At 35.0% G+C, this 22,289-nt stretch overlaps 1 protein-coding gene across 1 annotated transcript; it reads right to left on the bottom strand.

Annotated features, from left to right (window-relative positions):
• Positions 1-6,235: 6,235 nt before the first annotated feature.
• ETAA1 (ETAA1 activator of ATR kinase) lies at positions 6,236-20,569 on the bottom strand (the record flags this gene model as incomplete). Its single annotated transcript, XM_079721067.1, has 7 exons — positions 6,236-6,267; positions 7,352-7,506; positions 13,174-15,224; positions 15,487-15,599; positions 18,714-18,790; positions 19,063-19,191; positions 20,347-20,569. 6 exons carry the CDS (start codon positions 20,567-20,569, stop codon positions 7,379-7,381), a joined length of 2,721 nt encoding a protein of 906 aa, XP_079577193.1. The 3' UTR covers positions 6,236-6,267; positions 7,352-7,378.
• Positions 20,570-22,289: the final 1,720 nt, after the last annotated feature.

A 22,289-nucleotide genomic window follows, 5' to 3' on the forward strand; every position in this document is an offset into this window, starting at 1 on the left:
GATAATTACCTAAAACATGAATGGATTAAATGCTCCAACTAAAAGACACAAGCTTGCTGAATGGACACAAAAACAAGACCCATATATATGCTGTCTACACGAGATGCACTTCAGACCTAGGGACACATACAGACTGAAAGTGAGGGGATGGAAAAAGATATTCCATGCAAATGGAAATCAAAAGAAAGCTGGAGTAGCTAAACTCATATCAGATAAAATAGACTTTAAAATAAAGAATGTTACAAGAGACAAGGAAGGGCACTACATAATGATCAGGGGATCAATCCAAGAAGAAGATATAACAATTTTAAATATATATGCACCCAATATAGGAGCAGCTCAATACATAAGGTAACTGCTAACAGCTATAAAAGAGGAAATGGATAGTAAAACAATAATAGTGGGGGACTTTAACACCTCACTTACACCAATGGACAGATCATCCAAAATGAAAATAAATAAGGAAACAGAAGCTCTAAATGACACAATAGACCAGATACATTTAATTGATAGGACACTCCATCCAAAAACAGCAGATTACACTTTCTTCTCAAGTGCGCACAGATCATTCTCCAGGATAGATCACACCTTGGGTCACAAATTAAGCCTCAGTAAACTTAAGAAAATTGAAATCATATCAAGCATCTTTTCTGACCACAACGCTATGAGATTAGAAATGAATTACAGGGAAAAAAACGTAAAAAACAGAAACACATGGAGGCTAAACAATATGTTACTAAACAACCAAGAGATCACTAAAGAAATCAAAGAGGAAATCAAAAAATACCTAGACAAATGACAATGAAAACACGACAACCCAAAACCTATGGGATGCAGCAAAAGCAGTTCTAAGAGGGAAGTTTATAGTTTATATACAAGCCTACCTCAAGAAACAAGAAAAATCTCAAATAAACAATCTAACCTTACACCTAAAGGAACTAGAGAAAGAAGAACAAACAAAACCCAAAGTTAGCAGAAGGAAAGAAATCATAAATATCAGAGCAGAAATAAATGAAATAGAAACAAAGAAAACAATAGCAAAGATCAATAAAACTAAAAGCTGGTTCTTTGAGAAGATAAACAAAATTGATAAACCATTAGCAGGACTCATCAAAAAAAAGAGGGAGAGGACTCAAATCAATAAAATTAGAAATGAAAAAGGAGAAGTTACAAAAGACACCACAGAAATACAAAGCATCCTAAGAGACTACTACAAGCAACTCTATACCAATAAAATGGACAACCTGGAAGAAATGGACAAACTCTTAGAAAGGTATAACCTTCCAAGACTCAGACAGGAAGAAACAGAAAATATGAACAGACCAATCAAAAGTAAGGAAACTGAAACTGTGATTAAAAATCTTCCAAGAAAAAAAGTCCAGTAACAGCTGGCTTCACAGGTGTATTCTATCAAACATTTAGAGAAGAGCTAACACCCATCCTTCTCAAACTCTTCCAAAAAATTACAGAGGGAGGAACACTCCAAAACTCATTCTATGAGGCCACCATCACCCTGACACCAAAACCATACAAAGATACTACAAAAAAAGAAAATTACAGACCAATATCACTGATGAATATAGATGCAAAAATCCTCAACAAAACACTAGCAAACAGAATCCAACAACACATTAAAAGGATCATACACCATGATCAAGTGGGATTTATCCCAGGGATGCAAGGATTCTTCAATATACGCAAATCAATCAATGTGATACACCATATTAACAAATTGAAGAAGAGAAACCATATGATCATCTCAATAGATATAGAAAACGCTTCTGACAAAAGTCAACACCCGTTTATGATAAAAACTCTCCAGAAAGTGGGCACAGAGGGAACCTACCTCAACATAATAAAGGCCATATATGACAAACCCACAGCAAACATCATTCTCAATGGTGAAAAACTGAAAGCATTTCCTCTAAGATCAGGAATGAGACAAGGATGTCCACTCTCACCACTATTATTCAACATAGTTTTGGAAGGCCTAGCCACGGCAATCAGAGAAGAAAAAGAAATAAAAGGAATACAAATTGGAAAAGAAGAAGTAAAACTGTCACTGTTTGCAGATGACATGATACTATACATAAGAGAATCCTAAAAATGCCAGCAGAAAACTACTAGAGCTAATCAATGAATTTGGTAAAGTTGCAGAATACAAAATTAATGCACAGAACTTACTTGCATTCCTATACACTAATGATGAAATATCTGAAAGAGAAATTATGGAAACACTCCCATTTACCACTGCAACAAAAAGAACAAAATACCTAGGATAAACCTACCTAGGGAGACAAAAGACCTGTATGCAGAAAACTGTAAGACACTGATGAAAGAAATTAAAGATGATACCAACAGATGGAAAGATATACCATGTTCTTGGATTGGAAGAATCAATATTGTGAAAATGACTATACTACCCAAAGTAATCTACAGATTCAATGCAATCCCTATCAAATTACCAATCGCATTTTTTACAGAACTAGAACAAATCATCTTAAAATTTGTATGGAGACACAAAAGATCCCGAATAGCCAAAGCAGTCTTGAGGGAAAAAAACGGAGCTGGAGGAATCAGACTCCCTGACATCACACTATACTACAAAGCTACAGTAATCAAGACAATATGATACTGGCACAAAAACAGAAACACAGATCAATGGAACAAGATAGAAAACCCAGAGATAAACCCACACACCTATGGTCAACTAATCTATGACAAAGGAGGCAAAGATATACAATGGAAAAAAGACAGTCTCCTCAATAAGTGGTGCTGGGAAAACTGGACAGCTACATGTAAAAGAATGAAATTAGAACATTCCCTAACACCATATACAAAAATAAACTCAAAATGGATTCGAGACCTAAATGTAAGACTGGACACTATAAAACTCTTAGAGGAAAACATAGGAAGAACACTCTTTGACATAAATCACAGCAAGATCTTTTTTGATCCACCTCGTAGAGTAACGGAAATAAACAAATGGGACCTAATGAAACTTAAAAGCTTTTGCACAGCAAAGGAAACCATAAACAAGACGAAAGGACAACCCTCAGAATGGGAGAAAATATTTGCAAACGAATCAACGGACAAAGGATTAATCTCCAAAATATATAAACAGCTCATGCAGCTCAATATTAAAGAAACAAACAACCCAATCCAAAAATGGGCAGAAGACTTAAATAGACATTTCTCCAAAGAAGACATACAGATGGCCAAGAAGCACATGAAAAGCTGCTCAACATCACTAATAATTAGAGAAATGCAAATCAAAACTACAATGAGGTATCACCTCACACCAGTTAGAATGGGCATCATCAGAAAATCTACAAACAACAAATTGCTGGAGAGGGTGTGCACATTGGTGGCAATGTAAACTGATGCAGCCACTATGGAGAACAGTATGGAGATTCCTTAAAAAACTAAAAATAGAATTACCATATGATCCAGCAATCCCACTACTGGGCATATACCCAGAGAAAACCATAATTCAAAAAGACACATGCACCCCAATGTTCATTGCAGCACTATTTACAATAGCCAGGTCATGGAAGCAACCTAAATGCCCATCGACAGATGAATGGATAAAGAAGTTGTGGTACATATATACAATGGAATATTACTCAGCCAAAAAAAAGGAACGAAATTGAGTCATTTGTTGAGATGTGGATGGATCTAGAGACTGTCATACAGAGTGAAGTAAGTCAGAAAGAGAAAAATATCGTATATTAACGCATGTATGTGGAACCTAGAAAAATGGTACAGATGAACTGGTTTGCCGGACAGAAGTTGAGAGACAGAGTAGAGAACAAACGTATGGACACCAAGGAGGGAAAACCGCGGTGGGGTGGGGATGGTGGTGTGCTGAATTGGGCGATTGGGATTGATGTGTATAAAATTGATGACTAATAAGAACCTGCAGTATAAACAAACAAACAAACAAAAAAACCAACTAATACTAAACTTTCTTTTGGTTATTTGTATGGAATATGTTAATATAAATGTTTCAGACATTACATGAGATTTCTAAAAATCTTATATGTTCTGGTATAATGTTATAAGTCATAATTCTAGTTATTGCTTTAAAATGTATATCTCAGAAATAACTAAATTTCCTTGTCAACTGCATTATTATGAACTGTCATCAAATCTTTAACCGTGGTGATTTTTAAGTCTTTTGTCATTTACAGACAGTTCTGGGTGTACTCTGATGCTTTTGCAAAAATGTTCCTATAAAAGGGTTTCATCTTCAAGGAATTCATGGAAAAGACTCTGACAAGTACAGGTTTCTGGTAACTGACTACACTGCTAAACTGAATGAATAAGTATTTTCAGAACTCAAATGGAAAACTGATGAATTCATAAAAGTGCAAACAAAAGATCAAGGTGAAAAAAAATTAATTACATGGAACTGAGTGACCTGATGAGGATGATTATAATTTTTGTGACTTTCTGTTTGAATAAAAAAAAAAATCCCACAAGGACTCAGAGGCAAAAAATATACAAATCAATTTTCACTGCAAAGTATAGGAGCTGTTACAGTGGAGGATTACTGGACTGAATGTCAATATTATGACATAGTATGAGTGTGTTTAGTGTTTGGTAATTGCAATCATTGCTGCTTTTGTTGTGGACATCCATTTACAATGCTTGGTGTCAGTTTATTTATCTCTTATAAAAATAAAATACAGTGTGTGTGTGTGAAAATAAGAAAAAACAAAAAAACGGGCAACCCAACAGAAAAGGGTCTATACAAGCAACTCATAATTGAAGAAATTCAGATGGTATATAAACATATGAAAAAGGGCTCTACTTTACTAGTAGTAGGGAAATTGCCAATTAAAACCACAATAAGATGTTAGTACACACACAACAGATTGTCAAGCATTTTAAAGTGTGATGGAACTGTAAAAGGTGCACATTTATAGGAAACAGCTTGGCATTATCTAATGACATTAAGGATATGTACTCTCTATGACACAGAGGTGCAAATACATGTCTGTCTGAGCCATCCCTCAGGATAGGCTGGCTGCAGTTTAATCCATGCCAGTGCAGGGATTTCCCTAAATAGTTCAGTTGGTGTATATATCCTGAACCTCAGTAATCTGACCATTGAAAGCCCATTTTTAACATTCACAAGCTAATAACAAGCACTAATTTTGCAATTGAGAAGACATTTTAAATGTTCATTATACAAATTAGCAAAGCCTCAAGTGTTGATCAGAGATAATACAGATGAACAACCAGAGTAAGGCTTTTGCAAACAAATGCTAGCTCACTGTCCTTGCTGTGGGAATTCTCAATTAGAAGAACTTGTTGTCCTAGGTCAATTAAAATCAACCCACCGATGTTGGTCAAAAGGTACATACTTTCAGTTATGAATAAATTCTAAGAATCTAAAAAAAAAAAAAAAAAAGAAGAGGAATCAGGATAGAAAAGGAATCTGTGAAGAGCATGTTCAGGCTCAGATTTGCTGGGTCACTCTTCCACCCTCATCCCTAAGTACTATAAGTCAGCCTTTAAAGAGAAAAGGGGTCATTTTAAAGAAAACTGTTAAGTAAACAGTAGCATAGGCTGTATTGAGAATATGACAAAATTATGGAAGAGATTCAAACAAAGAACTTTTAGAAATATTACTAGAATACATATACAACTGAATAACATATAAGGCATTATAGAACCGTCCAACAAAAGATACAAGAAATAAGTACCACAATGATAAGAGAAAAGAAATCAATTCCAGTAAGGATGGTCAGGTACAATTGTCAAAGCAACTGAAATTTATTCGGCTGAGTCTTAATGATTGGACAGAATAGGCTAAAGGCATTCTAGAGAAATCAAGTGGTAGGCAGGGGGAGCTTAAGCAAAAGTAGAGATATCCAAAGAGTAGTAAGAACACAGTGAAGCCATTTTAGAAAAAGATAAAGATTCTCAGCTCTTCATTTTCTTACACAGAAAAACTATCTATATTTATTTAGATACTCTTTTATATATTCTTAGGCAAATAATAAACATTACCTAGAATATGTTACTCCACTATATATATGAAAATACAATTTTCAAAATTATGTATCTCTATAGAGCAATACCTTAAAATGCATTTAATTACTTTGATATTATCATAGCTCTAAGATGCCTGAATAGTGGTGAACACCCTCATAGGTGTTTCACATTTATAACTTTCATCAGGTCTCCTAAAGCCATTTGGGATAAATAAAGCATTCTTACCGTCCTTATGCCCTCAGCTAAGATTTTTACTTCTGGCTTCACAAATTCCAAACAAGCAAAAATGAAAAAGAGAGTAACAGAGAAGAACGAATTAGCAAAGTCAGTAAATTAATCAAGGGAAAATTACATAGTTATAGGAAAATTCAAAAAAGATTCTCATTTTTTATATCCTGGAATGGTTAATTCTTTAATATAAGAAACAATAAGCATTATTATCAGTCGCTTAATGTATTTTAGTTACTTTTTTAAGTTTTATACTATAAAATAATTAATGCGCCCACAAACAAGTTATTTTATGTACAAATTAATACTCTGAAGCAAATGGTACCATTTGCCTAGGTATCCACTAGAATGAAAGAAATCATTCTAATCCTAGCACAGCTCCAACTTGCCTTTTGACTTTTGGAATAACAGTATTCATTTCTCACCTATACAGTGAAGAAGCTGGACCAGATGATATCTAAAGTTTCTGACAGTTCTAAATGTTACTGATGGTACACTACTTATATAGCTAATCCACATTCTTCTTTCAAAACTAAACTTCTTAAATCAGCATTTTCCCTAAAAATGGTGGGAAGTCTCCAAAATGTATTACATTTTAGAAAATGTTAAATTCACATCTATTACAAACTAGGAATTGAAAATAGTAATTTTCTTATGAAGTCCTTTATTTCCTACCAATCATGTTCCTAAGAATATGGAAGTATTAATTAAAATTCAGAAATGTATAAAAACCTTAAGGAACAGTTATTGAAAAAAAGCTATAAAGAAATAGTCTCTATTAGTAAGTTGAAGCTTTGTATTAGGAAAAGACTTATTACAATAAAAGTTAAGTGGATTATCTATTTTTTGATGATCCTCTGCAATCACAGTATTTAAAAATAAAGCTACTTTCCTCTGTATGATTCTACTACATAATTGCTAACTTTCCTAGATTTCCAAAACTTACATGCAATTACTTTCACATACATCTCCAAGGAAAGGTTTCACTGACCACTGTAAACACTGATTTATTAAATAAAGTAGAAGTCCATGCTTTATAACTCAGCATTAAATTTCTCATAGAGAAATCAAGAAAAAATATTTCCTATCATAGATAGTTATCAACTGTCTTTGTTACCTCCCAAGTAACATTTCATTAAAGAAATCAAGTTAAGTGGGAGCTGTCTTTCTTTACAGATGATGCCTGTGCTTTGGCCATTCTTCGAACCAGCGCTTCTTGTCTTTTTCTCTGAATTTCTTCAGGAGAATACTTTCTATTTTTCTCTTCTTCCTCTAAAAATGAAACCAAATATAGATATTAGCTTTACAGACTATACAGTCGTTCTGAATGTTTTAATTTTTACTTTTTTATTACCCAGATTTGCTACATTCGTTTCCTTATTAAACTATACTTTACTAAATATAAGATTACAAGTACAGATAACAGTACAGTACAAGGCTCTAGGCCAAAATAAAATCAAGCACTGATCAATCTGTTTGATGCACTCTTTTCACAGTGAGATAAAATCCATTTGATTAAAACCTGTACATTTTGACTACCCAGCAAATAATTTTTGTGAACAATGACATCTAATTTATATAACCAATAAATGAATATATTTTAAAAACAAATTGGAATTTTAAATGTTATATAAATTGTAATGGAAAAGTAGTCAAAATATAATGGATTAAATTAGATACCAATACCTCAAAGAGTATATTTTTACTATAAGATATCCCATGTTAATATTCCTACTCCTACTTTTTTTCCTCTACAGAACTCCAAGATTTTCATTTCAGCTATCCAGGAAAAATATTTTGGAGTAATAGAGTAAAATCTATCATATCAATAAACATGTAACTCACTGTCAGATATTATATTTTTATTCGGAAGATATATTTTCTACAAACATTGGAAAACTATTTCAAGAAGCAGGATATCTGAATAAAATTTTCAATATGAATGTCTTTTTTTGTTGTTGTTGTTGTTGTTTTTGCGGTATGCGGGCCTCTCACTGTTGTGGCCTCTCCCGTTGCGGAGCACAAGCTCCGGACACGCAGGCTCAGCGGCCATGGCTCACAGGCCCAGCCACTCTGCGGCATGTGGGATCTTCCCAGACCGGGGCACGAACCCGTGTCCCCTGCATCAGCAGGCGGACTCTCAACTACTGCGCCACCAGGGAAGCCCCTGAATGTCTTTTAATATATAAAATATGAAGCATTCTGATATATTCTTATGCAACACACTTTAGTGTATACTTCAGATAAGCCTACTATAAAATAAACAATGTTTTAAATTAGATAAATGAAAATGAGAAAGTTCTATTTTAATAACACATCCAATTCTGCCTCTACCAAAATTCTGACTTCTAATAAAATTAATTCCACAGTTAAGTCACTCTGGGCTAAAGTATTAGATTATCTATGTAATGCTATAAAAATCAAACTTTAAAATTAGCAAACCTATTTTCTCATTTAAATAATGTTTTAAAATCAAGCCCATCATCCTAATACATATTTAAGTGACTGTGTATTGGTAAAACTGTTTATGTTGTAAAATCTACCTTTCAGAGAAGTAAATAAGAATTTGCAGCACTGTGAGCAGAGAAATATTATTTACACTGACGTCTAGACAGAGGTTCAGAATTTAGTTGTTATGACATTTCTCTTGTTAACTAAGGTAGATATTTACTCAAAATATACCATCTGTCTCCCCTTCCTTCCTCAGTATAATCAGAAATGAGAGAAGGTGTTCAGGGTAAGAGACGTATATCTCAAACTCCCTGGATGATTCTGTTGCCTTTTATTTTCTACATCAATTATCTCACAGACTGTAGCTATTTTTTCTTAGAGAATAATACTAAAATGTACTTTAAAATTAGCTTGACTAATTTATCTATTATTTTAGTCTGAAAGCTGAGAAACACAAGAAACTCAGAATACACACACACAATTTACATTCAGTTAACCATAAATTTGGAAGGAAAATAGGTTAATAATCCATGATGGCAGAAAAGAACATAGCTCCCTAAAACTGGCCTTACAGCTGGTTTTGTGATATTAATAAGGTCGCATTAGGCAAATCTGATTTCAAGAGAGTCATTCATTTCTCCCATCAGCACTTCCTTTAACACAATCTGCAATAAAAATACATAGCAAGGTCTCAAACTATTGTGAGGTACAAAGCAAGAGTGGCTCTTTTTAATCTTAATCCCAAAGCAGGGGTCAGGAAACTTTTTTCTTCTGTAAAAGGCCAGAAAGTATGTTAACCTTTAAGAGGCATGTGATTTCTTGTTGCAACTATTCAGTTCTGTCCTTGCAGCATGAAAACAGCAATGGACGATACATGTAAGTAAATGATATGGCTATGTTCAAATAAAACTTCGTTTATGGACAATGAAGTATGAATTCCATATAGTTTTCAAAAGTCATTAAGTATTATTCTTCTTTTGATTTTTTTCAACCACTTAAAATGTGAAAGTGGGACTTCCCTGGTGGTGCAGTGGTTAAGAATCCGCTTGGCAGTGCAACGAACACGGGTTTGATCCCTGGTCCGGGAAGATCTCACATGCTGTGGAGCAACTAAGCCCATGCGCCACAACTACTGAGCCTACGCTCTAGAGCCTGAGAGCCCCAACTACTGAGCCCACGTGCCGCAAGTACTGAAGTCCACGTGCCCTAGAGCCCGTGCGCCGCAACTACTGGGCCTGCGTCCTGCAACTACTGAAGTCCGCATGCCTAGAGCCCGTGCTCTACAATAACAGAAGCCAACCGCAATGAGAAGCCCGTGCACCGCAACTTAGAGTAGCCCCTGCTCACCACAACTAGAGAAAGCCCGCTCGCAGCAACGAAGAATCAATGTGGCCAAAAATAAATAAATAAATAAAATGTGAAACTCATCTTAGTATGCTGGCTGTACAAAAGCAGGCTATACAGGCTGGATTTGGACAGGCCACAGTTAGCCAAACCTAGCTTAAAGCAATGAGGTAGTTAGAAGGGTTTTGTTTCAAAGATATTTCCTGGAGAGCAGCTTGCTATACCAAAGTAAGAGGAAATAGAAACAACAGAAAATATCAACAATGTTAATATTAATTAGAATATTAGGCACTATCAATAAACTTAACAGAAAAATTGTAAAGTAAGCTGAAAGGCAGATTATCCATCCATAAAAAAAAAAATGCAGATAAGACAGGAGACAGGAGTTTTGGAAAAACTGAAATATTCCAGAGAGATTTAGTTTTTAATGGAATTACAACCATAAGTAAATAAATTTATGTTGGAACCATGCTTCAATTAATTACACTTATTTAAACATAAACTTAAATGTTTAAAACTACTATAGACAACAATTTTAAAGCTTCAAAACTTCTAGTTTGGGTGACAATGTAGAGAAGTATTCATTGTCAGTGCTGATAAGAATATAAATTGATGCAATTGGGGGGACGATTTGGAGATACCATCAAAATTTAAAACATTCTGAACCTTACATAAATTTTCAGTAATTAACATACAATCACACAAGTGTGTGTAAATTTATGTAGAAGACTATTCACTGGAGGACTGTACTGTTGTTTATAATGCAAAAAACTGCAATCAAACTAAACCTCCATCAACAGAGAAACCGTTAAATTATGGTACATCCATATAATGACATACTATGTAGTCACTCAAAGGACTAAAGCAAATCTATATGTACTAACAGGAAAAGATAGTTACAATGTATTAAGTGAAAGCAAAACCAAGTTGCCAGATGGTATATACTATATAATTTCCCTGAGGAATGGTTGGAGGAAAGGAGAAATAGAGGACTTACCTTTTTACTTCAAGTTAATCTATACTGTTTTCTTTATTTTTATAAAACTACATATTACTGTTACAATTTTTTTTTAAAGGGAAGGATCACTTAAATAGGAAAGTTGTAGCAATAATGCCAACAAAAGCATCATCTAAACAGAAAATAATCATGTTAAAAGATACTAAAAACTCCCTTACCATAGAAGAATTGATCTACGTAATAGGTAAGAATCCTAATGTTTAGCCCCAAGTGAGGGAGACTGATTAAGGAAATCTATAATTACAAGCTAGCATAGTAAATGCTGTAACGGAAGTTAGCACTGGGTATCGGAGAAACCCAGAGAAAGCGAACCTTAATCACTCTGCATGGTTAGAAACGCACTGGGTTTTAAAGGATAAACAGAAAAGAGACAGCAGATTTGGCGTATGCATGTGGGGGCACTAGGTTTCTGGTGAAGAGCCCTGGGCATTAAGAAGCACATGTAGTTATGCCAGAAATATTCCCTTTTAAAAACTACTACAGTATCAGTGAATGACAGACTTTTCACATTATATTGCATGATGTTCATTCAAATATTTATTAAACATCTAACTGGCAGCTGCTGTGGTAGGCCTAGGTATTCACTGATGAGACAGTTATCAATATTTGATTGCAAACTGTGATAAAAGAAATTAAGGAAATAAGAGAGATGACTGAAAATAACAAGGAAAGCATTTATAGACTGTTGAAGGAAGGCATCTGTGAGACAGTAATATCCATACTGAAACTGAGACCTAAGGATAAAAAAGCACCAACTAGACTTCCCTGGTGGCGCAGCGGTTAAGAATCCACCTGCCAATGCAGGGGACACGGGTTCAAGCCCTGATCTGGGAAGATCCCACATGCCACGGAGCAACTAAGCCCACGCACCACAACTACTGAGCCTGCACTCTAGAGCCTGCAAGCCACAACTACTGAGCCCACACACCACAACTACTGAAGCTCACGTGCCTAGAGCCCATGCCCTGTAACAAGAGAAGCCACCACAATGAGAAGCCCATGCTCCGCAACAAAAAGTAGCCCCTGCTCGCCGCAACTGGAGAAAGACCACGTGCAACAGTGAAGACCCGACACAGCCACAAATAAATAAATAAATTTATTTTTTCAAAAAAAAGCACCAGTCAAAGGAGGAGTGGCGGTCACATGCTGGGAAGCAGTGTTAGCTGGGACTAGCAGTCAAAGCTCCTGAACTAGAAAAGAACCTATTCTGTTTGAGGAACTGAAGTACAGCTGGTGTAGCTGAAGCCTAATAGGTAAGGCAAAAAAAGAGGACAGGAAGGTTAAGGAGAGATAATCCATGGCCTTGTAGATCACAGGGTAAAGTCTGGGTTTATTTGAAATATGACGGACAGTGGCTGAAGGTTGTCTTTAAGCATACAAATGCCATATTTGCTTTTTATTTTTTCTCTTGTTTTAAAAGATGATTCTGCTGTTTGGAGACTAGAATTGACAGGGAACAGGTAAAAGAACTGCAGTAGTCCAGTCAGGAAACATTGGCTTGGATAAGGGTGGTAGCAGGAGACAGTGAGAAAAATGGACAGTTTTCAGATATATTTTTTGAGGTAGAAACAATGGAACCTGATAGAAAGGAGAACTGGGGAAAAGAAGAACTGGAAAGAATCAAAGATCACAGGATGTACTGAGTAAGTAAATAACAACTCTAACCATCATAACTAACAGTTTTATATCAGATGGTATTCTAGCAAAGGCATTTAACTAGAATGCTCTAAATCTTCAAATATTGTTCACCTCAATATTCTGCTAAACATAGGAGTAAGATTATTCAAATTTTAAAACAATGAGATATTTAGTGAACACAAGGAATCTTCACACAGTAATACATGAATCTGTAAGTAAAATTTTCCAGGAAATAATTCAGAAAACATTCAACACATAGTTATCGAGGGCCTACTATACACTAGTCACTGTATTAAATGTTGGCAAAGAATTCGATGCAGTCTTTTAAAAACATAAATCACCCAGTGTTTGTATATTCCAGCATCATTATTTTTAAGAATCACTTTAAGACGTCTAGTTAAACACCATGGTTTTTAACTTGTATGTTATGCAAATTCAATAAAACAAATAACTAGTTTGGTTACTTTTCAAAGAAAATTATTACATACCTTTTGAAGTTTGTTTCAAAGATTCAGAAAAATTCACCAAAGACTGCTGTTGAACAGCCTTCCCACATAATGGGTTGACAGTTTTATTTTTTTGCAAACCCTGTGTGATTTTGGTACCAGAAATACTTCCTGTTATACAATTGTTATTAAACTGAGAAAGAATTTGAGAATTTTTCATCTTTGTAAACATGTACTTAGAAAATCTCACTGCTCTGTTAAAGTCACTCTGAGCTTCATCTGTTACGGTGCTACGCGATAGATGTGGAGTACTCAATTTCTTCTTATTAGCAGCAATTTCTGTACTCATACGATCTGAACTCACATTCAAACTTGAACTTCCTGTAAGAACCGATTTGGAACTATTCACTTGTTTTGGAACATCAGTGTTATTCCAAGAGACATGCAGATTATTGATCTGACAATTTGAGTTCTTAGAATATATAGTCAAATTTGTCGTGGCACCTAAAAATCCCGGAGAATTTCCACAAACTTCCCTTTTATCCATCTTCATTGATTTATTTATTTGTAAGCTATCTGTCAATGAAGATGTTTGCACTGAAACGCTGTTCAGATTCAAATGCTTTGATTGCACCAAATGACTTCCTTGTTTAGGTGTAGTAAACACATTTTTGGCTCCATGTTTAGAACTATTATTGATCCCAAGTACACTTTCTGATGTCTTGCTGTCCACTCTAATGTCTTGTTCCTGAGTTAGTCTTTCAATATCATCACACGCTTGGTATAATAAATCATCATCTACATCATCTGCTTCCCAGGTATTCTCTAAGTGATGACAGGCTTTAACAATTTCATTGGTAAATGATGTATCATTCCAATCATCAAAGAAAGAACCAAGCTTTGATGCATTAGTCTGATTTGGGTTACAAACACTGGTTTTATTGCCCAAAGTTGCAGAGCCTAAAGGCTCGACATTAGTAGGTGCCTTCAAAGACTCATTAAAAATGGACTTATTTTTTTGTTCATTGGAACATCCTGGGCTCAAAGTAGACTTTTTTTCAGGAGCATTTACATTAGAAGTAAATTTAATATGAGTATCTTCATTTACTTTTGCCAGATTAGATGCAACTGCACAGTCCTGAATTTTGTCTTGAACAACAATTGTATTAAAAGATTTCTCCAATTTCATTTTACTTCCAGTGGATGATAATTTATTTGGTTTATCATTCAGCTTTGGTGAAAATCTGTATTTTGCAGCATCTGTTAATTCACTGTTCCATGTCTTTGAAGGAAGATCTTGTAAAATTTTTGAATCTCTTAACCTGGTATCTAGACTTGTATTCATTCCTGACTTACTTTTACCATTTTTACTGTTAAAGGTACAAATTTCCTTTTGATCAGTAATCTGGGCCGTTTCAGGGGCAGGGAAAAGTTCAGACATTTCAATATTTTGCATAACAAAAGGTTCATTACTTAGTAAGTTTTCCCAATCATCCTCAAAATCACTGGTAGTAAATGAATCACTGTGCTTATTAAAAGCTCCTGGTTCCTTAGTACAGGAAGTCACATATGATTTTGTCATTCCAGGATTATCTACTTGACGAGAAAGTGATCCTTGGGTTTTATTTGGTAGTTTTTCAGTGACCAGAGTTTCATTAGTAATGATGTTCTCCTCTTTCAAAGTGTTTTTCTTTCCAAAGGTAGTATCACCGGTGTTCAAGAAAGCATGTGACAGATCTTGGCTTAACTGTCCACTACATTTCTGAGTAGAACCATCAAAAATGGCGATAAAGGCTGCTTCAGCATTTTGGTCAAATGGCTTCTGACTGCTATTTTGATCATTTACCACAAATATCCTGTTTTCTTTCATTGGCTTCTTTATCATAGCATTATCTATTTCAGGAACTATATCATGTAGTAACTGCATCTGTACATTATCTCTGTAATTATTTAAAGTCTCTGCTTCTGAAATCATCTGGATAAGATCATGACTTCTCTTGTTTTCCTCCTGAATCACATCTAGCTCTTCCATATTTTTATCAAATTGCTTAGCCAATTTCATAAGTTCCTCCTCCTGATTTTGTGATTTTAACCTATTAAACAAATATTTGAAAAATTACAACTAAGTAAAGTTCTAAGAGTCATAAATATTCAGCTGTTATTTAACATATTTGAATGTTAAAACTCAAAAGTTTTAACACATACTGATATTATAATTATTTTAAGTCAAAATTTTACATGTCAAAATTAAGGAAAATAACTTATAACCATTTTGACATATTCACAAAACCCAATCAGAATATTAAAAATATTTACTTCACTGAATGTTAGAAAAACTGCAAAGTTTGAACTTACTTTGTGCAGCTGAGTTTTGCTCTTGATTTTCCTTTTGCTACACTAGGAGTGCAAGGAATAGCAGTTGCACCAATCCACACGCCCAGCATGGAGTCTGTTGTTGGTTTCTCATCCTTTGGCAGAAGGGGAAAAAAAAGAGGTGTAAAAGTACCAAAACCAACCAAACAAAAATCCACTTTAATTATGCTGAATTATTTTCTTAAAGCAATAATTTCTGGTAAGGTGATAGCTACTAAACAAACTCCAAAACAATGAGAAGATGGAGGACAGCACTAACAAGCTGCAAGAAGTGATCTATTTATGTTTCTGGGAATGAAAACACTCAGAATTGGGAATTCCTTATTTTCAAAAAAATTTTGTTTTTAAGAATTTAATTAATTAGGAAATGCATATTCAATAGTAAAAGCACATGCTTTTATCAAAAGAAAACTGAACAACTTATTTCAGTTGTCATAAGGTATTCATAAAATAAACATTAGTATCAGAAATAAACCATGTAGCAGGAATCATCAGTATTATGAATAAAGAGAGATACATATGGAGTTTGTTTTGTATCACCTGATTCTCCAAATTTTCCCTATCCCCATTATAACACTTATCTAAAGTTGGGACAATCCATGTTGACCTTAATTGACAACACTTAGGTAGAATTAAGACAACTTAGAATTAAATCAGGACCAAGTTAGAGATAAGTGCAAGGTTAGAACTGATGCTATGAATGAGGGATAAGAACAAAAAGTAAGTAGAGAAAGCAGGTAAAGAAGTTTAACCAGTATTAAGGCTAGAAAAAAGCCATTTTAGTCCTGGATCTTTTTGCTATACCCTTCAGTCACTTGATCATGCATAAAATTAGAGAATAAATTTGTGTATTAGTTACAAACCAAACCAATAAATGAAACAAGTTAATCATTTTCTACTCTATTTTTATAGTACCTAGAATGAGCATAAACAAGCATCTATCACACAAATTAAAATAATCTTATTACTAGATGATAGATTACTTGAAGGCAAGGACTATTGCTGATAGTTCAGCATCTAGCAAAATGCTGAGCATAAAGATGTCAGTTCATGTTTATTCACTAGAAAGTTAGGTGAAAAGATACCTACAACTTGGTATTTCAAAATCCTCAATCAACAAGCAGTTTTCTTAGATGTCCAGTTGAACCTAGTAGATTTTAGCTTTGCAAAATACCCAAGAAAAGCAATAATTTTGATTTTAGACGCAATACATATTTTCCCTTTTGTTTCAACAATCTTGAATTAAGGGAAAAATAACATTCTTAATGATTTCATTATGGATTTTTTGGGGTCCATTTACCAAGTAATTTTAAATTCATTCCATTTTTAGAATATAAAAGTATGATAACTTTATACATCTAGTTATATATATACATTGGTCCTGTGTTTTTTTATAGTATTTTAATAGTATTTGTAAATGTAGTATTTTTTAAATTTCCTCATCAATAATTACATAATTACAATAATTATAATCCAGGTGCTGTAAAAGGTATCTAAGCACATATCTTATCTTAGAGTATACTGTGCAGAGTTGTAAAAATGATGGAAAAATATACACCATCTTCAAAAAACAACATTGTACAAAAAGTATCCCTGAAGAAAGCAAAATGACTGACCAATTAAAAGTGCAAATTAAAAAAAATGTCATCTCTGGAACTATTAAGGTGACTTAAATAATTATTTGAGGAGGATAACTCACCTAAAAATAAACAACATGACTATGTCATTCTGAGAAAATGACAAGTTCTTAAAATGACCTTGATATTACCAAAGATTTACAGGCTTTAAAAGTGCTCAGTTGAAAATGGTAATATTTAAAAGCAACTAATTTCACTGTACTTTTTCTTATATACAAGTTACCACTTGCATACTGTTGCCATTTCTTTATGTGAGCTATTATTTCCAGCCCACTTAGGTAAAGAGTCCAATAATTTACTCAATTATCTTTTTATCACTATTGAGGCTGGCCAGCCCAAACACATTTTATTATGTTTCTTTCATGTGAAACCCACAATTAATAAAGATCTATTGTTAACTTATGAAGCAAGCAGTATATGGTATAAAGGCTATTTAACTAATGAACTGTATGTAAAATGCATTTCTATGACATGCCAAACATGGAATATAGAGCTAGTAGCAACAGAGTTGTTTTGACTGTGTTAGTTGTAATTCTGGATGTTTTATAGTTGCTAAGAAAAACTTTATTTCCTGTCTCCTCCACTTGGATGATGGTGATCCTTGCAACCACAGTTTGGGCCAGTGTCATCTATTGTTTATGGTCAACATATAGTCATTATCAAAGGGCATTTCAAGGAAAAATACTAAACTTCCTATGGAGAAGATACTAAGCAAAAATTGGGTGTTTTCTGGATTTAAATGTTGCTAAATAAGAAAAAGATAAAGGAAAGAGGTCCAGAACAGAGGCTGACCTAAACTTATACTTCTCTTACACTCAAGCATTACAAGAGCTGAAATAAAGGAGAAATTTTTGAATACAGTTCCGTTATAGCAAATAATTTAACTATCATAATTAACCTTAACCTAGCATTTGTAGTGTTCTGTAGTTTACACTGAATTTTTATCCAATTCAGTAATCATAATAATCCAAGAAAGAGAGCAATACAAGTAATAATTCTATTTTAATGGCTGAATGAACTAAAGTTCTGAGAGTTTAAGGGGCTTGCTTAGGGTCATGCAGCATAGGAGGCAGACTGAGAACTAACTCCAAATCCAATGTTTTTTCCATTTTTATGTTTCTTGATGATATTATAAGCCAACAAGTATTAAGAAAAGCAGTTTCAATGAGGAAAAGGTGTGCTATAGACAGGAAAAAGAAATACCCATCACCAAAAACTTAGAGAAGTTTAAACTTTTATTGTCTGATTCTACTCTTTTAGTAACTTGAAAAATGATACCATATATTGTTAAATAACATTAAAAACAAAATAAACACAAAGCTCTAGTAAAAATCATCATTCTAAAAAAGTATATACATGTGCTTAGGAAAATATATATTACCAATTTTAAATTATGGTCCTTTTTTCAAAACATGAATTTCAGTGGTAGAAAAGGTAAAAATCTTTGCTGCTCTGTTTTTAAAAAAGAGAATTGAATAAGACGACATATTTTTCACATAAATGAACTATAAAGAAAAACTTAGTGGCATATTTTCACTGTTTTAAAATAAACTATAAAATACTGATATTTACCTGAGGAGCAATGCGATTAACAATATGTGAGATTTCATCACTATCTGTAGTGTAAATCTGCTTTTTTCTTCCTTTACCTAAAGAAACAAAGACATTTCTATAAATTAAAAACAAAAAACTAATTTTTAAAAATAGTGGTCACATCTTAGAATACAATTTTAATTAGCATGGCTTAGATCACTACGCATTCTGACATTACACGCGTATCACAGCAACATGATCACTTAATATTCTCGAAAAACATTTGCTGTACAAAAGTTCCTGATGTGGATACCCGACTGAAATTCTACAGTTAAATCCTAATCATTAATCAAATATTCACCCAGATAAAAATGTTTTAACAAATTACCTAATTGTTTCGTCATTGGAGAATTCTGATCCCAAAAGATATCATTCTGTCCATCTGGATCATTAGGAGAACTGAAGGCAGATGACAATAAATCCATTTGCAGCATTCTCTTTGGTGTTTCATACATTTCTACATAAAATAAGATAAAAATAACAATTGTTGCATTTTAAAGCATTACTTTACTTCATAATACCCCAATGTTAAATACCAGCTTAGACTAAATTTTTTTTATAGTCCAATTATAAATTTCTTTCCCAGAGATTATATTACTTTAGCCACAACTGAAATGTTTCACATAAAATCCCTGTAGTACTTCATAAGTTTGACATTGTAAATAGCAAGTATTTTAAGACAATCTAGTAGCTCTATAAATGTACAATACTGTATAATCTAGTCATTCCATTCATTACCCCTGGAACTAGGAGGTTTGGGGAAACACCTGTAATTTACAGATACATTTCAAAAATCAAAAGCATTTCAACAGAAGCTTCAGAAAAAGTCTATGTTTAGCTTCCTTTTGCCAACTCTATCCAACTTACACTAATTACTTCAAAAAGCTTTAGTGAGCCATTTCTTGGTTTTGTCTAGTATCACTTTGTTTTTGTTTATTCTGCAATTGCTTTGTCAAACTAAAAACAAGGTAATAAAAGCTGTGTTTTAAGAACATACTCTAGGAAAGAGCTCTCATATGAGTTTCAATTCCTACCAGGATTTATTAGGAAAAATTGAACACCAAAAAGTGATCAGAATGAAATACTCAGGGGCCCTTGGTTTCCTACCATGAGGAACATTATACAAAGGAACTTCCGGTTTATTCATAACGAGTTGAGACATCACCAAGGCTTTGAGGATACAGATAGCTATATATTCCACACGGCCCCTTCTCTAAGTCAGATCAGGGCAAAAAGTTTAAGGGGAAATAATTCCCGTAGGAATAAGCAGAAGGCACAAGATAATATTTCTCCTCGCTCTGCCACTATTGATGCCTGGAGGAGCAGCCTACAAATTAGCCTTCCTCCCTCCAACAGGTAAACCCCACAATCTATTCCTGTGGCAGGGGCGACAAGTGGGTTGTCACGCCTAACGGGGCAGCGCTCACACTCGGGGATGAAAGCCCTGGGGGAGTGGTGTCGCGTTAATTTTGGACTCACGAGGGAGAAGCCCAGGGAAAGAAAACACAACTTCAGACTCCACTCCCACCCGCACCCGGGGTTTCCCGGTCACGAGCTGGCCTCTGAAGCTGCGGCGCCGAAGCCCAGGGAGGCCCCGCTGCCCACGTCTCACCCTCGGGGTTACTTTTACTGCACGAAGCGGCTACTGGAGGCTGCTCTTGCTGCGGCAGGGGCCGGGGAGGCCTCTCTCCAGCCCCACAGGGCCCTGAACCGCGGGCCGACCTCAGCCGCCTCTTCCCCGTTTCGACCACCGAGCTGCATTCCTCAGTCGCCGCCGCTTTGCGCGGCGTGTTCTTCAGGCCAGGGCTGTCCCCATATTTTCTTCGCCGACTCATTGCGTAGGACGCCCTCCACCAGCCGCTTCTCCTTTCACATTTTGCAACGGGAGGAGTAGAGCGACGGAACCACGGAACTACAAGGGGGAACCCGCGCCAACGGCCGCCGCCATTTTGGCCGGTGGGACGTTCGTAAGAGGCGGATTCTGATTGGCTGCGTCCAGACGAGGGGCGGGGCGGCCAGGGTGCAAGCGGCGCGCTTCGGCAGCCCGCATAGCGAACCTGCTCTACTCTGCTCGGATTCGTCAGGATAGGAACTGGTAGTAAGGGACAGCCGTCTGGCCACCATAGCTGAGAATGAGAGCATGCGACGTGGAAAGAATCCACTGGCATCTTTGTATTGAGCTTACTCGGATTCAGGTTCTTGTGGGGTTTAATATTTAGAAGAAGAGGAAATACAAGGTATAGATTAAGAAGAAAGGCATGGAGGATATGTGCATAGAAAATCAAAACATGTAGGAAAAGTTATTAACTTCATAAATTAACAGAGTTGCTGATATGAAGTCAATATTCGAAGATCAATCATGCTTCAATAGATTAATAATAAATTGACTTTTTTAAAAAATATGATTTATAGTAGCATACAAGGTATCAATTAACTAGGAATAGATTTAACCAGATTGCAACATCCCTACAGAGAGAATTATGAAATATTTTTGAAAGAAATTGAACACCTAATAAATGGAGAATTATACTATGTTCATAGGTTGCAAGACTAAATATTGTTATGATGTTCTTCCCAAATTTATCTATAGATTCAATGCAAATCCATTCAAAATGGCAGTAGGTGTGTGTATCTATGTGTGTAATATGGCAAGTTTATTTTAAAATGAACATGGAAATGCAAAAGGCTAAAAATATCCAAGGAACTCTTGAAGATCTCCTGAAAAACAATAAAGTTGGATCTCTACCAGTTTGTTAAGACAGTGTGGCAATGGTGAAAGGCTAGACAAATAGATGAAAGAAACAGAATAAATGGCTCAGATACAGATGTCTACATAAATGTACAGTTGATTAAAACAAAGATGACCCTCCTGAGCAGTGTGAAAAGGACTTTTTGATAATAAATATTGCTTAGTCAATTTGATATACACATGGAAAAAGAAACTTGATCTCTGCCTCAAAACATATCCTCAAATCAAATGCAAATTGATTATATATTGAATTGTAAAAGATAAAATAATATTCTATAAGATGATATAAATTGTCTTCATTACAGAAAATGAATTTTAAATGGAACAAAAAGTCACCAACTATAAAGAAAATAATTATAAATGTGACTACATTAAATTCATAACTTAAGAACTTCTGTCTGTCCAAAAACATTAAGGAGAATGAAAGGCAAGGCACAAATTGGAAGAAGATATTTACAATATGCAAAAGTAAGGGCCCATATATAAAATATATGAAGAACAGATATAAATCACTAAGGAAATGATTCACCACTGTTAAGAAAAATGGGTCAGGGGCTTCCCTGGTGGCACAGTGGTTGAGAGTCCGCCTGCCGATGCAGGGGACACGGGTTCGTGCTCCGGTCTGGGAAGATCCCACATGCCGCTGAGCGGCTGGGCCCGTGAGCCATGGCCGCTGAGCCTGCGCGTCCGGAGCCTGTGCTCTGCAACAGAAGAGGCCACAACAGTGAGAGGCCCGTGTACCGCAAAAAAAAAAAAAAAAAAAGAAAGAAAAATGGGTCAGATATAATACTTCAGCAGTCTCTGCA

This window comes from Hyperoodon ampullatus (genome assembly GCF_949752795.1).
Source record: "Hyperoodon ampullatus genome assembly, chromosome: 15".
In the NCBI taxonomy this organism is placed as follows: Eukaryota; Metazoa; Chordata; class Mammalia; order Artiodactyla; family Ziphiidae; genus Hyperoodon; species Hyperoodon ampullatus.